At 32.3% G+C, this 17404-nt stretch overlaps 1 protein-coding gene across 2 annotated transcripts; it reads left to right on the forward strand.

Moving 5' to 3' along the window:
- Nucleotides 1–12650: 12650 nt before the first annotated feature.
- LOC18438288 (peroxidase 10) lies at nt 12651–17201 on the forward strand. Of its 2 annotated transcripts, none has more exons than XM_011626678.3 (4): nt 12651–13028; nt 13881–14072; nt 15544–15709; nt 16422–17201. In XM_011626678.3, exons 1-4 carry the CDS (start codon nt 12828–12830, stop codon nt 16838–16840), a joined length of 978 nt encoding a protein of 325 aa, XP_011624980.1. In that variant the 5' UTR covers nt 12651–12827; the 3' UTR covers nt 16841–17201. The 2 variants fall into 2 exon arrangements, with proteins under 2 accessions (XP_011624980.1, XP_088712794.1); XM_088856668.1 differs by having other exon boundaries at nt 12737–13028; nt 16302–17201.
- Nucleotides 17202–17404: the final 203 nt, after the last annotated feature.

Below are 17404 nucleotides of genomic sequence, written 5' to 3' on the forward strand. Positions count from 1 at the left end.
CTTTCTTTTCCCTTTTTAAAAAATCCTTCCGGTTGTTGCATGTACACTACTTCTTTAAGTTCACCATCCTCTTCAAGTTCACCAAGTAAAAATGTTGTTTTTACATCCATTTGTTAAAGGTCCAAATCATGCAATGCAACAAGCTCAAGCACCAACCTTATGTAGTCTAACTTGACAACCGGGGCAAATATTTCAAGAAAGTCGACACCTTCTTTTTGTGCAAACCCCTTGGCAACTAGCCTTGCCCTATACCTTTTCAAACTTTCATCAATCCCTTTTTTGATTTTGAACACCTACTTACAACCAACTGCTTTTCTACTTTTTGGCAACTCTACCAAATCCCAAGTTTTGTTCTTACGAAAAACCAAAATTTCATCTTCTATGGCCTTCTTTCAAGATATGAAATCATCCCCTTCTATAGCTTATTGGTAAGTGCTCGGTTCTTCATTCATAATAACCAAAGTATATAGTACTTGAGAATCCACATAGTCCCTAAACAGCTCGGGTGGATGAATTACCATTGTAGATTTTCTTGTCATGGATGGTGCAACTTCTTCATGGGAATCACTTGGTTCACCAACTTGCTCTTCTTCATCAATGACTTCTTCATTGATACTTGTGTGTGCTTCTTCCGACATATAGCCTTCCCTAGATGATGGGAAATAAGGTTGAAATCAATTTCTTGGGTCTCATTATGAGATTCTTTCTTTTCTTTAATCTCATTTCTATACTTCTTTTCAACACGGATTACTCATCAAAATGCACATCCCGACTTGTAATTATCTTTCAAGCACTTGGATCCGATAACCGGTATCCTTTCACACCTTTTATATATCCAACAAAAATGTATTTCTTTGATTTTGGTTCAAGATTATTTCTTTGACAACTAGAAATTAAAACATAAGCATCACAACAAAAAATCTTTAAATCGAAATAATCACGAGTTCCGGACCATACCTCTTGAGGTGTTTTCTCCCCCAAAGCCGTTGAAGGTGATCGATTGATAAGATAACAAGTTGTCGTCATGGCTAAGGCTCATAGCTCTTGTTCTAATCTGACATTGCTCAACATGCTTCTTGCTCGTTCCATCAATGTGTGATTCATCCTTTCCGCAACACCATTTTGTTGGGGAGTGTAAACCGTAGTGAAATGTCTCTTGATTCCTTCATCTTTATAAAATTTTATAAACTCATCAAAATTGTACTCCTTCCCATTGTTGGTGTGAAGTGTTTTGATGTGGGCCCCGTACTCTTCTCAATTTCGGCCTTAAAATGCTTAAAGGCAAAAAATGCATCACTTTTTGATTTAAGAGTGAACACCCATACATTCCTTGAGAAGTTATCTATAAAAGAAATAAAATATAATGCACTACCATATGACATTATGGGTGAGGGTCCCCCATAAATTCGAGTGAACATAATCAAGTATTCCCTTGCTTGTATGGCTTCCGGCTTTGAAAATTCATCTATGTTGTTTCCCATAGACACAATGCTCACAAAATTAGGAATCACCAAATTTTATGGTAGGAATTAGCTGCATCTTCATCAAAATCTCAATACCCTTTTCACTCAAGTGGCCCAACCTCTTGGACGATCATTACTCTCCACTACCGAATTTGCTGCATCATCAACAATGGAGCTTCCCAATAGCTTATACAAGTTCCCAACGTTAACACCCTTGATCACAATAAGAGCACCCTTAGATGCTTTGAGAACTCCCCCTTTTCCGGTGCATTTATAGCCATGGGAATCCAATAAAGAAAGAGAAATTAAATTTTTTTTCAGGTCCGGTACATATCGAACATGCTTAAGTGTACGGATACTTCCATCATACATCCTTAATTTCACCATGCCAATCCCAACCATTCTACTATTTGAATTGTTTCACATCAACACAAAACCACCATCACATGGTTCATATAAACTAAATCATGACTTGTGTGAACACAAATGATGTGTAGCAGCACTATCCAAAATTCAATTTTGATGGAAGTCGGGATTGCTTCCACGGCATAAACCTCTGCTTCAATAAAACCTAATGTAGATTCATCCACTTGATTCACCTTTTTTTTGGACTTATTGGTTTCCCTTGCTTTTTCGAACTTTTGTCCTTTACCTTTTGTACAATTTTTCTTCATATGTCCCGCTTCACCATATCCCCAACAAACAAATTTACTTTTTTGACCTTTAGACTTAGATCGACCTTTAGACTTAGATTTAAAAAAATTTCGAGAGGAATTACCTCTCTCACTTGAACGGCCACTTGAAAAGTGCAATTCCGATTCTGGTTCTCCAGTAGATGTCTTTTTTAGAAATTCATGGGCAAGCAAAGCACTAGTTAGCGTACTTAAGTCAAGTGAATCTTCTTTAGTGCAACTTAATGTTATCACTAAATTATCATAAGATTATGGTAAAGTACATAACAAACTTACTGCCTTGTCTTCATTTTTTATTTTTTCACCAACACTATCAAGTTCATAAATAATGTTATTGAAAGTGTTCAAATGATTGGAAACTTTTGTCTAATCTTTCATCATTAAACTAAACAATTTTCTCTTTAATAGAGTATGATTCGTAAAAGATTTGTTTTGATAAACACTTTCCAATTTCTCCCACAAGCTCTTTGTCATCTTCTCTCCCACTATATTGAATAAAACCTTATTTGCTAACCACAATCGAATTGTAGCTATAGCCTTAAGGTCCATTTCCTCCAAATCCTCGTTACTCATAGACTTCGGTTTTTTTTCCTTTTCGAGTAATGTTTTGTAGAACCCTTGTTAGACCAAAAGATCATGAACTTGAATTTTTCATATCTCAAAATCATTTTGTACATCAAATTTCTCCACCTCAAACCGATTATTTTCATTTTTCAAAATATATTGTACAAAACCTAATGCTCTGATACCACTTGTTGAAGATCCGAATACCCGAACCTCAATTTAACCGATCACCGAATATCTCACACTCAATACCAAGCATATAAAATCGATGATCCAATAATAAACTAAAGGATCGTGTGCAACAATTTAAGAAAATAAATTAGCGATAGAAAATATAGTCATAAGAGAAAACTAAGGAGACAAACCACAACATCAATTTAACGTGGTTCATCCTGTATGGATACGTCCATGGGCAAGCCGACAAGTATTCCACTATCAAAAGAGAAACTTTCAAGGGGACACAGTGTTACCTTAAAAGGAAAAAATTGATGAAAAAAAATCACAAAAAATACTTTCCTTGTGATCATCCAAAAGAATACGATTTATCCCGTTTCACTTCGGATCACCTAAGAAGATTGAGCAACACACGCTCATATATTTCTCCCAAAAATAGGATAAGAAAATTCTTCTTCACCTGCTTCTCTTTCTCAACACAACCCAATAAGCCCTAGCCCCTTTTCTAGAGAGAGAGTGGAGTTCAAGAACAAGAAGAATCGTGTATATTAAAAAACCTTTTTGAAGAATCGTGTATATTAAAAAACCTTTTTGTTTTTTGCTTTTATACAAGCCACTTAATTACAGTGATAAAAAAGCCCCCAAACAAATGATAAAAGACAAAAACACCTATCATGTGATTTTTTTTAAAAATAAATATTTTTTCAGTACCTAAATGAATACTTTTTAAGCATTCAATGTTCATTTTCAAGTTATTTTCTTCTCTAGGTTGGTCACCTTTTGAAGGTTTTTACTTTTCTAGGTTGGTTACTTTTTGGTGTTTTGTTTTTCTTCGGTCACCTTTTGAAGGTTTTTCCTTTTCTAGGTTGGTTACTTTTTGGTGTTTTGTTTTTCTTCTCTAGGGTGATTGCAAGGCCGGGATGGTCATACCCCAAATTTTAGTTGCAAGGCTGGGAACGTCATACCCCAAATTTTAGGATTCTAAAATACTCCTAGTTAGGGTTTTGCTTGAAGGGAACAAAACTATTCATTTTGCCATTCCAAGAGCATACTAATCTTTTGAGTGAATAAAACCATGTCATGAAGTCTCCGAGGGTACGCTCAAATGACCTACTTAGCCATAGAAGGAGTTGTAAATTGGAAAGTACCCTACATGGAAATTCTAATTAATGATTAGGGTAATTGATTTTTTGAAATTAAATTTGGACCTTTGGAAACTAAATTAAAAAGATAAGAATTGTCTCGCGCACTGTTTGATAAATCTATCAAAAAGAATTTTCGTGACATGAATATGTAACTTGAACAGACCTATAAATTTTATCTCCGACTTTTTGAATAATTTCTTTTTGTTAAATGTTTAATATCATTATCGTCGAAATTTTTTCTCAACTTATTGGGATATACTGATAAATGTTTAATATAATAATGTGAATATGAGCTAGTTTAGCCATATTGTGATTTAAAATAAAATTAATAACATGAAAAGAATTCACAACAGGTTCCGCCACAACGAAAATGAATGGCGAGCGCTGTGAATAATGAGCACTTTTTATTTTTTCTAATATTTAGAAGTGTACAATAAGACAGTTTTACCTCAGGTAGAAGGTCACAATCACCTTCCACATTTGATTTAAAATCAAATGTTTGTGTTATGCTATTGACTTCACTTGAAGTCTAAAAGTTTCATTAAATTTTGTGACGCACCACTAGCTGTTGGATTCACATCTAACAATTAATTGATTGTGACATTTTCTATTAAAGCCGTCTAATATTCATCTCCAAACTATAATTCAAAAAAAAAAAAATACAAATCCAAATGAAAGAAAAGAAATATATTGGTAGTCCAAGTAATATCTGTCAAACAAAAAGAAGTGTATGTTAATTATAAGAGATCTACATGAGTAGCATACAATGGGGTTTCGAATAGTTGTGCCCGTGTTGTGAAAAGAAAGGGACATCCTAGGAATGGGCTTAAGGCAAGGTCGTTAGGGTTGATGAGTATCGTACCATAAGGTCTTGAGTTCCATTTCTATAATAGGTATAATATCTTATCCCTCTTAAACTAATAAAAAAAAAAAAATGGAACATCCAATTCATTCAGTTACCGATTAAAGACGATAGTGAAAGTGAAACGAAGCCAAGCATTTCAAAAAGCGTCATGCCCATGAACCTCTTTAGAAAATTGGACTAAGGGTCGTGATCAAGTCGGAACGGAATCGGCCGATTCGAATCGGTAATCGAATCGAATAGAGAATCGGTCATCCCTTGTCGATTCTTTTGAAAAATCAGGAATCACCTGATTCTAGAGAAGAACCGGCGCCTGATTCTAAAGAAGAACCGGCAATTCTGTACAGTGAATCGCTGGATGACGTCATGACTCGCCCCGTACCGACAATTATGTACAGTGAATCGCCTCGGTTCTGTGCATGCGCATGACATCATGAGTCACAAGGGATATTTTTGTAAATTTTTTAGTTAGAATGGGCATTTTTTTAAATTTCACAAGGGGCATTTTTATAAAGTTTCGAGTCTGTGCACGTGCATGACATCATGAGTCACAAGGGGCATTTTTGTAAATTTTCAAGTTACAATGGGGCATTTTTGTAAATTTCTCACAAGGGCCATTTTTGTAAATTTTATAAGGGGCATTTTTGTAAATTTTCAAGTTACAATGGAGCATTTTTGTAAATTTCTCACAAAGGGCATTTTTGTAAATTTTTGACTAATCATGAGTCATAAGGGGCATTTTTGTAAATTTTCAAGTTACAATGGGGCATTTTTGTAAATTTTCGACCAATTATCAAAAACACGTGCTCCATCACAAACCCACACTGCTACATGCGTTTTGTGCACAACTAATTTTTGTAGCAAAAGACTATTTATCCTTACCAAATTTGTTCTATGTGTTCGATGTGGGACAATTGCGCTAAGGTGATTGCTCAGAAAGAAATATGATATAATTATTGAGTGACCTCTTTATATTACAACTTAACATTTGACGTGGTGGTTAAAGTATTGTTTTAGTACGTTAGATATCGCGGGCTCAATTCCTACCCAAGTGTTATCATTACTTCACAAACAAATTAAGTTTTTCCTTTTTACAACATAATTTTTACAAAAAAAATAAAAGTTTTTTATAAAAAAATATTTGTTTTGTTAACAAAATTAAAAGGTTCTTGTCAAAGAAAAAAAAGGTAATACAACAAAAAAAAAATTTCTTGTCAAAAAATAAAAGCTTATTGTAAAAAAAATATAAGGTTCTTGTAAAAAAAAAAAAAAGGTAATACAACAGAATTTCTTTGTCTTGTCCAAAAATAAAAGTTTATTGCAAAAAAATATAAGGTTCTTGGTAAAAAAAAAAAAAAAAAAAAGGTTATACAACAAGTATTCCTTGTTAAAAAAAAGAAAGGTTCTTATTAAAAAAAAAAAAATACAACAAGCATTTTTTGTAAAAAAATAAATAAAAAGTTATTGTTATAAGAAATAAAAGGTTTTTGTCAAAAAAAAAAGGATCAAAGGTAATACAACAAATATTTATTGTAAAAAAATAAGAGGTTGGATTTGTTATTATTTGTATAATAAAATAATTATAAAATGTAAACCAACAAGTTCAATTTCAGTATATAATGTTCTCCACCAATTCGATATTATGATGGCCATTTTTTATCGATTAAAATCATTCTTTATTATAGTCCGTCTATGATTATATATTTTATCCATGATAATTCTATGATTTTTCTTTCGTGTGATGTAAATTTAATAGTCAAAATAAGTTCATACAAAGAAAAAACATCTTAATATTCACATATTGATGAAAAAATGAAAATTAATAATGTAGTCCCCGATTTCTTATTGGATTCCTAAAAAACAACATTTATAATGAATTTTACTAATTTGTTTAGATTTTTTTAAAGCTTAATCCAACCGATTCGGCCGATTCCCGATCCGGATCGTCGATTCACCGATCCGGATCGCCGATTCACCGATCTGGATAGGTTTTTGGGGTGCCCGATCTGAGCCACCGATCCGTTTTTTAAACCACTGGTATAAACTATACTAAAGTGGAATTTTAATTGTAACTCCAATCAGATGACAACTAGGGTGCTATATATATATATATATATATATATATATATATATATATATATATATATATATATATATATATATATATATATATATATATATATATATATATATATATATATATATATATATATATATATATATATATAATATTAATTATAAATATAAATTTTTATTTTGAAATAATATTTTAAAAGGATTTTCGATTATAAAGAGAGAGAGCTTCTAATAGATCCATCTTCACATAATATAGAGAAAGAAGATACATCTACTTTGCCGGTCTTATTTGATCAAAATAATTGAGAAACAATATAGTGAATACAAAAATATGAATATTTTTCTCGTATTCTAATTTAATGTATTTTGCTTATTTATGGGTCAAACCAAAGCCCAAAAACATCCTTGTTCTGTTTTTTTCTTTTTAATTATATCATTCACTAAATTAGTTTTACTTATATTAATATATATTGTTTATTTATAAGGTAGAATTATTTTGATAAATTAACAAAACTAAATACGTAAAAAATCAAAAAAATAAAGAAATTATCTATTTCTTTTTTATTTAGCAATTACTTATATAATTTGTATTGTTATTTATTATTTTTCGGTTTTTTATATTTTCGATTATATTATTTTTAATTACAAAAGCACATATATTATTCATTTATAAGTTAAAATTATTTAAAAAAATTAGAGAATATGAAAATACAAAAATATGCCATATGATACATAGAATAAAAGGAGAAAGTTTATATAAGATTGTAACCTTAAAATGTAGAATTACAGATGCACCTCAAAAATCTATCGAAAAGGTTGAAAAACCTTCTATTTGATCATCTTGACATCGAGATATGTATGAATATAAATAAATAAATAAAATTGAGTCTAAGAAATAGTGCATCTTGCAACACATTATCTAGGCCGTCCATTTTCAAGATTTTCATATGTTCATGGATCTCCTTGATTTTAACTATTTTTGGAGTTTAAAATCATATAAATAGATATGAAAATAGATTTTAAGATAATCCTAAGAATTTTTTACAATAAAATTACATGTTATGATAAAATTTGGAGGTACGCCTTAATTGGATTGTTTAAGGTTGCAAACTTATAGAAACCGCACCCATAATAAGATTATAATAAAAAGGTAACTATCGCAATCAAAACAAATCATAGCGTTGGTATTCTTTATTTTTCCTTCCTTAAGATGGGTACAAATTTTCTTATTTTTAAAATAAATTTATTTTGAATTTTAAAAATTATATGAAAAAAGTACAAATAGAAAATGAAAGAAATAGAAGAAGAAAAACATAAATGAATAAAACAAATTGGAAGAGTTGTTTTTTCAATTACTAATTATTGTAATACTATAATTTTTAATTTTTTTATTTACTGAGGTGACTTGCATTTTGGGGTCGTTATTTTGACAAAATAACTTCAATTATGTTAGTACCTCTATAATTTGTATTTATGGTTAATTATAATTATGTTTTTTTCCTATTTTTTACATTTACAATTATATCATTCATTAATATAAATTAAATAATTTTTACAAAAAATATAAAATTTTCTTTAAAATTGAAAACATATAACATTAATGCTTTCAAATATATGAAAGAAAATTACATAAGATAGAAAGTTGCATTTTATATCAAACATTTAAATACTCACTAAATAGAAAAAAGTTTTTATTGAAATATAAGAAAAAAATTATAATATGTGTAAATGGAAGTTATGAAAGAGAAAGGTTTTGAAACGTGGGGGAGAGAGGTAGAGAAATTTTAGAAAAAATGATTTATTACCAAAATACCCCGAAACATTTTGGGGGTATTTTGATCAATTATTTTTTCACAGATAATTTTTTTTATATTTTTATTAGATGCGCCTCAACAAGATGTATATTCCCTCCAAATTTCAGGTCATTCCGATTTGTAGAAAAAAAAATGAAAAATAAAATATTACTAGACAATCGCAACCGCGCGATAAAATTTGGATGGTGATGAGGGTAGGCGAAATCACTATTTATTTTCGCCTATAGGCATTGGGAAAAATTTTCCTATATATATATATATATATATATATATATATATATATAACCCTACAAAACGCCTATAGATGAAGTTCTACAGGCACCTACGACTTTGTCGCCGTTCAAAGTTTATCACACAGTCTAAGATGTTTGACAGTGTTTGAATTTTAATATTTGTTTTACAAATCATAATGATATAAAATTTTGTAAATGTGTGTGCCTTAGTGAGATGCACATGAGTAAAATATAAAAATAATAATTTGAATGATAAAAATTACGTAAAATACCCCTACAAAGTTTCAGGGGCAATTTTACCATTTTATTTTATGACTATTATTTTTTTAATATTTTATTTTGGTGAGATTTGGTCATATATACATACATGTCCCAAATTATAGATAAATATGTTTAGTAAAAAATTATAAAATTCAAATACTACTGAAAATTGTGACCGTGTGATAAACTTTGGACGGTGATGAGGTGTAGGTGAAGTACTTTAGAACTTCACCTATAGGCATTTTGTAGATACTTCATATCATCTCACTAAGGCGTAAACACCTACAAATTTTCAAATTATTATGATTTGTAAAAAAAAAAATTTTAAATTCAAACACTATCAGACATCTGTGACCGTATGATAAACTTTGAACGATGATAAAACCGTAGGTGAAGTACTGTAGAACTTCACCTACAGACATTTTGTAGTGTTTTTCATATATATATATATATATATATATATATATATATATATATATATATATATATATATATATATATATATATATATATATATATATATATATATATATATAAGGCATCAATTTTGTAGTATAAAAGTAAGGTGCACATTAAAGATCTCTAAGAAAATGTTGTTCCAATGCTAAAAAATGTTCTAGTAAATCGTATTCACCACAAGAGAAATGGATGTAGAAAAAAAATTGAGTTCTAAAAATAATGTATCTTGTAACATATTATTTAGAATGTTGTTTTTTTAAATTTTCAAGTATTTATAGACCTTCTCATTTTGTATTGTTTATAAAAGTTTAAATTTTATAAATATAGGTGATAATATATTTCCTAGCCATCATAAGAATTTCCTAACATTGAAATTACATATTCTGACAAGATTTAAAGGTGCATTTTAGGCCATCTCCAACATTGAAATTGCATATTCTGACAAGATTTAAAGGTTGCATTTTAGGCCATCATAAGAATTTCCAACATTAGAATTACATTTTCGACAAGATTTAGAGGTGCACTTGATTGTTTTAAGACCGACACCTTGTGCAAATGTCAACTCGACATATCTAAGTGAATGAGAGAGGGAGGGAGTGGGAATGAGTAAACACTCAAGAAAGCGGGGGTGGGGTAGACATAATCTCAAGGGTTTGGCCTGTCATATACCTTAGCGATAAACAATAAACCATTTTCATATGCTTGCATTGTATATCAAATTGGTGAGGACCATTATCTTCATGTAAAATATGCACAGCATAATTAGATTTATTAATATGTTTTACTTGGTGTGGAGTTTGGGGGTGGGGGTTGCAAAAGTGCTACATACCTAAGCCCACTATGGGACCATTTTCGAATTCTTGTATTGATAAGTCAAATTGGTAAGGAGTAATGGGTAATTAGATACCATCGTCATGTACATAAGCATTATTATAGGTCTGCTAAGATACTTCATATGGTGTGAAGTAAAGAGAGAGAAATAAAATAGAGAGTGTAGATATCTAAGAGCCCTCTTAGATGTAAAAACAAAAATCTCAAAAATTAAATCCCACTAAGATCGTATATTTATCCAACTTAAAACAAAATAAGAGAGAGCACGAGTCATAATACGAGAGATAAAGTATGAAACACACACTATAAGAAGACAAAGTTGTACGTGGTTTAGCCCAAGAGGGCTACATCCATGGGCACGACATATTTAAATCCATTATACCAATGAAAGTTATATCATAGATTTTGGGACATAAAGTTACATCCCTAACCTTCAACAAACACAATCGAGCAAACCCTTTTAGACCCGCTCTCCTGATCGGCAACACCTACCTATCTCTCATCTCTATTCTACAGCTAAACCACTTTTTAAGAAGAAATCTATCTCTATTCCACAGTTAAACCGTTGTCTAAGAAAAAACCCTTGAGAGCAACCAAGACTTTCTCTCATTAAAAGAGGAAACCACCCAAAAGAAACCAGTCTCTCAATCTACATGAGCAACATCTATGGTAATTCTCTCTATATAAAGCTCTTTTCTCTCTAAGGAGTGGTTTTTCCTCTGATGCAAAGGAGGTCATGCCTATCTCTTTAAAGGAAGCTACCTTTCCCATATGGTGATTTAAATAGGGCACATATAATCTTTCCTCTTTCATCCCATATATATAAGGTTTGGACTCTATACTAAATAGAAAATTTTCTATAGATATTATATATATCTCAAAACCAAGAGATATACCCCAAGAGTCTTACTCTTTTTTAATTTCTATTTTTTTAAAAAAACTTATCAATATCAATCTCAATCCAACATAACATGGGATTTCCTTATATGGGTGATTTTGGATATCACCATATCCAACAGAGAGAAAAAGAGTTAGGCTCATAATTTTCTTATAGTTAGGATCACAATTTCCTCAGCTAGGGCTAGAACTTGCCCGCCCCAAGCCCAGGCCTGATCTCTATAACCCAATGCGGGTGGGCAGAATAGTCCCTGCCGTGGCTCTATATGGCCTAAGCGGTCCGGCACTGCCAAAGAGCAGTCTGAAAATGGGCCCATGCGGTTCGGCAACAGGCTCATACGGTCAACAAGCCCAAAGTCAGCCCATGTAAGCCTACGTGAATGTCCGGCCAAAATTAAATTTTTAGATAAATAAAAAGGTATTTGCACAAAAAAAAATGTATGTTTTTTTACTTCGAGAGACATTGCCAAAAAAAAATATATTTTCGAAAAAAAATAAATATAAAAACAATTAAGGACAACTTACATAAAAAGTCCAGTCCTCGGGTTGTTTGGACTTTTCCCTTTTTTTTTTACTACCTTAGGAGACTGGGCCAGACGCCCAGACCATTGAGAGTCCTACGTCAGAGGAGCACTAACTAGAGAGACAAAAAGAGTGGTGGGGTGACTAAAATAAGAATGGCGAAAGAGCACGTTTGAAATTTAGGACGGAGGCACGTAAAAAAAGACCACCTCCCTAATCCCACCTTCTAACTATCAAATGGTGTGTTGAACAAAGTCAAACCCACCACCCCATGATCACGCTACGTGCACAAGCCTAACTCATGAGGCGGCTCCGAAGGGTGATAATTGGATTCGGTGGGTCGGGTCTGGGTCCAAATCTTCGATTTGAATATTATTCGGAGTTCATGGAAGCTGGGTTTGGGTTCAATAATGTTTTTTCTAATCTTAATATATCGAATATATTTAAATATAATTATATACATACATATTTTAATTTTTGGATGTGATCCGATTGAATCCGAGTCCAGGTTTGAGTCCCATAGCATTTTTGGGTACGCCCGGACCCATTGCCACGTAATAACCCTCTCATTTTAAGGACGTGGAACTTGACCAAACTAGATGTGGACGTCCCTAGTGGGACGACCACTAAGATTTCTCTATGTGTCTCTCCAACTTTTTTGGTCACTTCCTCTTTCTAAATTTCGAAGCATTACTTCCATAGAACAATTCACTCCTTATAAATTCCCATAAGCTTCCCTCATAGTTTCATAACACATTTGCTCTCTCTCTTTTTCAAAGAAGAATAGAGCCCGTAACTTAATTCTCAACATCAACTGATCCCTATACCAATTTGATGGGTTACTTCTTTCTCTCTCTATTTTGCTTTGTAAGTCTTAGCTCTCTGGTGCAGTCTCAGCTTGATTACAACTTCTACAAATCGAGTTGCCCTAATTTAACAAGGCTGGTTAAGGGTGCAGTGTGGGCAGCTGTTAAAAATGACTCTAGGATGGCAGCCTCTCTTCTACGTCTCCATTTTCATGACTGCTTCGTTAATGTGAGTGCCTGTTATATTGATTCTGTTGAGGAGATGAAGCCTTTTTTTTGGTTTTTTTTATTATTTATTTTTGGATAATTAAGTGGGAAAGACAAGTCCTTACTTGGTTTTTCAAATAAATTAGGGGTTATTTGTTTGGTTTTTCAAATAATATAGGAGTTAGTGTTTTGAAGATATTAGTGAGATGTTGTCGATGTTAGTGTAGTGGTGTCAGTGAGAATAAAACACAACATAGTAACAAAGGTACGGGGGTAAAGGTGCGGGGGTGCTACCACCACCACCACCCCAACCTCTTTCCTTACCTTTCTTTAGTTATGTAAAGGTTTATGAGTTCATTACATTCCCTTTTAATTCTCTCTCTCTCTCTGCTGCTATTACTATCACTTATTATGCTACTCTCTATCTCTCTACAAGTTTAGTACCCCTACCACTAGTTCTCTCTCTAACCACCGTTTTTCTATCTTCCTAATATTAGTATCTCTACCACTTGTTTACCTTAACCAGTGTTTGCAAACTCGGCCGGTCCAAATAAAACCAAGCACTGGCCGATTTGGTTTTGGTCGGTTCTATCTTTTGTTTAAAGGATTGTCTATAAAGAGTTCATTTATTTTTTGTACATAGATGTCATAATAAATCTTGTCCTTTAAATTTCAAAATAAGTGGTTGTAAAAGGGTCAATAAACACAAAATTCCATAAAAAAATCCAGTATTTTTTTAAACACCAATTTGACTTTTAATTAATGAAAATGAGTGTGACTTCCATATACAAAAAATAAATAGTCTCTTTATAGACAATCCCTTTTTCTAACCCCCTCTCTCTAAATTGTAATTTGAGCATGTTCTGGATAATAGGGGTGTGATGCATCACTACTTTTGGACGACACTGCCAATTTCACAAGCGAAAAGAATGCGGGGCCGAATCGGAACTCAACAAGAGGTTTCGAGGTTGTAGACACCATCAAAGCAAGTGTCGAGAAGGAGTGTCCTGCCACTGTTTCATGCTCTGATATTCTTGCTCTTGCTGCTAGAGACTCCGTTTTCCTTGTACTTACCTCCCCCTCTCTCTCCTTCTCTCATCGTCTCTCTCCTTCTCTCACGAACTTAGCATTTTTATCCTCTTTCACAAAGGAGCATCGTCTCTCTCCTTCTCTCACGAGCTTAGCATTTTTATCCTCTTTCACAAAGGAGCTTAGAATTTTTATCTCTCTCTCTCTCTCTCTCTCTCTCTGGTAATGAGGTAAACTTTCTATTACTTTTGAGTGACTTACGTAGAGATTTTAAAATTTTAGGTAAAATACAAAATGTTTCATTTATATGTAAAAATTATAAAAAAATGTCGATCAACTCATTTTTTTTTATTTTATTTTTCAAAATTATCTCTCGATCAACCAGAATTTTGAATTTTTTTTTTTATTTATTAGTAGGGCAATACCTTAAAATTTGAGGCACTGCCCTACCATAAAAAAAAACTAAAAACAATTAAAATTCAGGTTGACCGAGAGGCAATTTATTTTTATTTTTTTAAAAAAATCCAGTTGACCGACTTCTTTATAATTTTCATTATAACCGAAGCATTTTGTATTTTGTATTTTACCTGAAATTTTAGGTTCCGGACGTAAATCACTCTATTATTTACGTAAACGACAGAGATATTGAATCGGTGGTGCTGAGCAGATTACCACCATTTCCTCCCCTAAACATATTATAATACTATCACTTGATTTATTTAAGAATTTGTTTGCATACCCATAACAAATGACCAAAGTTACCCGCAGGAGAAAATTTTGCCTATTTTTAGCTCGTTGGGGATGATCCTTAGAGGGGTATCCAAATCTTTTTGCCTCTAATTTCATTATTTCGTTAGATATGGGCCTACTATTATGTGCATATTATTATTTTGTTCGGCAGGTCTTGCTTTGTTTCCGAGTATTTGTATAAATGTTGGGGATTGTATACCTTATGACAATTTACCTTTGTTACGAGGTTTGCTACTAGCTATTAGATGTCAAATTAAGTGATTTGGAGACGTCATAAAAGTTCGATAAATCTTTATTTTCAACTTTGAGTCTAATCAACCATACGTACACAACTACCCAATTTGAAATCTAACAAACAAGAGTTATCTCCTTGTATCGAAAATAAATACTTTCTTTGTACAACTTTTTTAAATATTTTCAACTTTAAAAGCAGTCTCAAAAATAAATTTTTGACCTTAAATTTCACATGCCAACAATATCGGTTACCATGACCATGAATGTGAAAAATATACAATTAAAATATTAAAAATAGTCATCTTAAACATTGTTATTGGCATGTACATCACTATTTAATTTAATTATTCGTAGATCAATTTATTTTAATTATTTGCAAATTATCATATCTAACTATTTTTTAGTTATTGTAATTAATGATGTGCTTGAGATCTTAAATTCTTTTCTAATATGGATCATTTGAAGGAACTAACCGCATTTGAATGGGACAGGATTTAAATTTCTTGACTGTTGTGTTATGTTAGATGGGTGGTCCTTATTGGTACGTATATTTGGGAAGGAGAGATGGGAAAGTTGGGAGTGAAAGTGCAGCAAACAGTGAAATACCAGGGCCTTCGGAATCCCTAGATAAAATTACTGACAAATTTGTGGCCAAAGGTCTCAATCTCAAAGATGTTGTTGTACTCTCAGGTTTGTCACGTGATGTATTTTTTCTTTGTTATATGAGTAATTTTAGTACGGACACAAGAAAAAAGAGTGATTTACATATGGAGTTTCAAATTTTAGGTAAAATAAAATTATAAAGAAGGTTGGTTAACATTTCTTCTTCTTTTTTTCATTTTTTTCAAAATTACTTGTCGGTCGACTCGAATTTTGATTATTTTTTTGTGTTTGTTTTTTAGTTTTTTCAATAGTAGAGCAGTGCCTTAAAGTTTGGGGATATGCCCTACTAACGAATAAAATTTGAATAACAAAAAATAAAAAAATAAAATTCAAGTTAACCGAAGGGTAAAATTGAAAAAAAAAAAAAAAAAAAAAAGACCGGTTGACCGATCTTCTTTGTAATTTTCACCTATAAACGGAAAATTTTGTATTTTACCTAAAATTTTAGTATCCATACATAAATCACTCAAAAACAAAAGAAATGAAAATATGAAATGGCCATTTTTTTATAAAAATTACAAAGAAGGTAAGTGGAACCATGTCTTTTTCTTTTTTCAAAATTGCCCTCCAGTCTGAAGATGCTATCATTAAATCGCTTTTCAATTTTTTTTTATTTCAGTTTTCATTAGCAAGGCTCAATTCTAGAGCGGTCGGAGGATGGGGACCTTGGACCGACTTTGATTCTTCCAACTTTCTCTCGTTAGCCCAAATGAATGACGATCTTTTTCCCCTTCCTCAGGTGGACACACCTTCGGGTTTGCCAAATGCTCCACCTTCAGCTCAAGGCTCTTCAACCACAGTGGCACAGGGAGCCCAGACCCAACCCTTGATTCCACTCTTTTAGAGGACTTACAAAGTCAATGCCCCAACAATGCCTCAGATACATCAACCAATTTGGCTCCCTTAGATCGAGTCACCACTAACTATTTCGACAATGTTTATTACAAGAATTTGATCAACAATTTGGGCCTTCTCAAATCGGATCAAGCACTGTTAACCAATAACCAGACAGCTTCTATGGTGGCTAACTACAGTTACAATCAATATCTCTTCTTCAAGGACTTTATGGTCTCTATGGTGAAGATGGCCAACATAAGTGTCCTCACTGGACAAGATGGAGATATCAGGAAGAATTGCAGGTTTGTCAATGATGCATGAGCTTGAGTTCTAGTGAGAGAGAGTGAGTTTAGATGTAGAGAAAGAAAGAGAGAGTGGGATGGATTGTTAGAAAAGAGCCATTGGTTTAGTGCAAGGTTTCTCACATGTCAAGATGGAAAGTTTAGGGAGAAGTGTATGCTTGTCAATTATGTATTAATGGGCTAATGGTAAGTGTTGCGAAAGAAAAGTATATATTGCATATCCGGCTAATATAGAATGTATGTCATATATTTTATGGCAACTCTGAATATAGTTAAGATGTCTATGATTTAGTTTTTATTAGTGTTATTTGTAATTTATCTATAAAAGACAAGTATGTACATTCATACAATTAATGGATACAAAGAGTATTTTTAGAGAACCTTGAGACTCTTCACATGGTATTAGAGCCAAATTCTTCTTAGTTGTGTCCATTCCACATCCCCGAAGCATTGTCTTTGATTTTCAAGACGAGTATGTTGATCACCAGTTAGTGCAACTTCTGTCGAGTCATGATTTGACTATCTGATCTGTCCTCTCTATCGATTCGTATTTCGACTCTCTGATATGTCCCTACCTAGTCGT

Source organism: Amborella trichopoda, chromosome 13, assembly GCF_054954075.1.
Source record: "Amborella trichopoda isolate Santa Cruz 75 chromosome 13, AtrichopodaSantaCruz75HAP2 v2.0, whole genome shotgun sequence".
Lineage (NCBI taxonomy): Eukaryota > Viridiplantae > Streptophyta > Magnoliopsida > Amborellales > Amborellaceae > Amborella > Amborella trichopoda.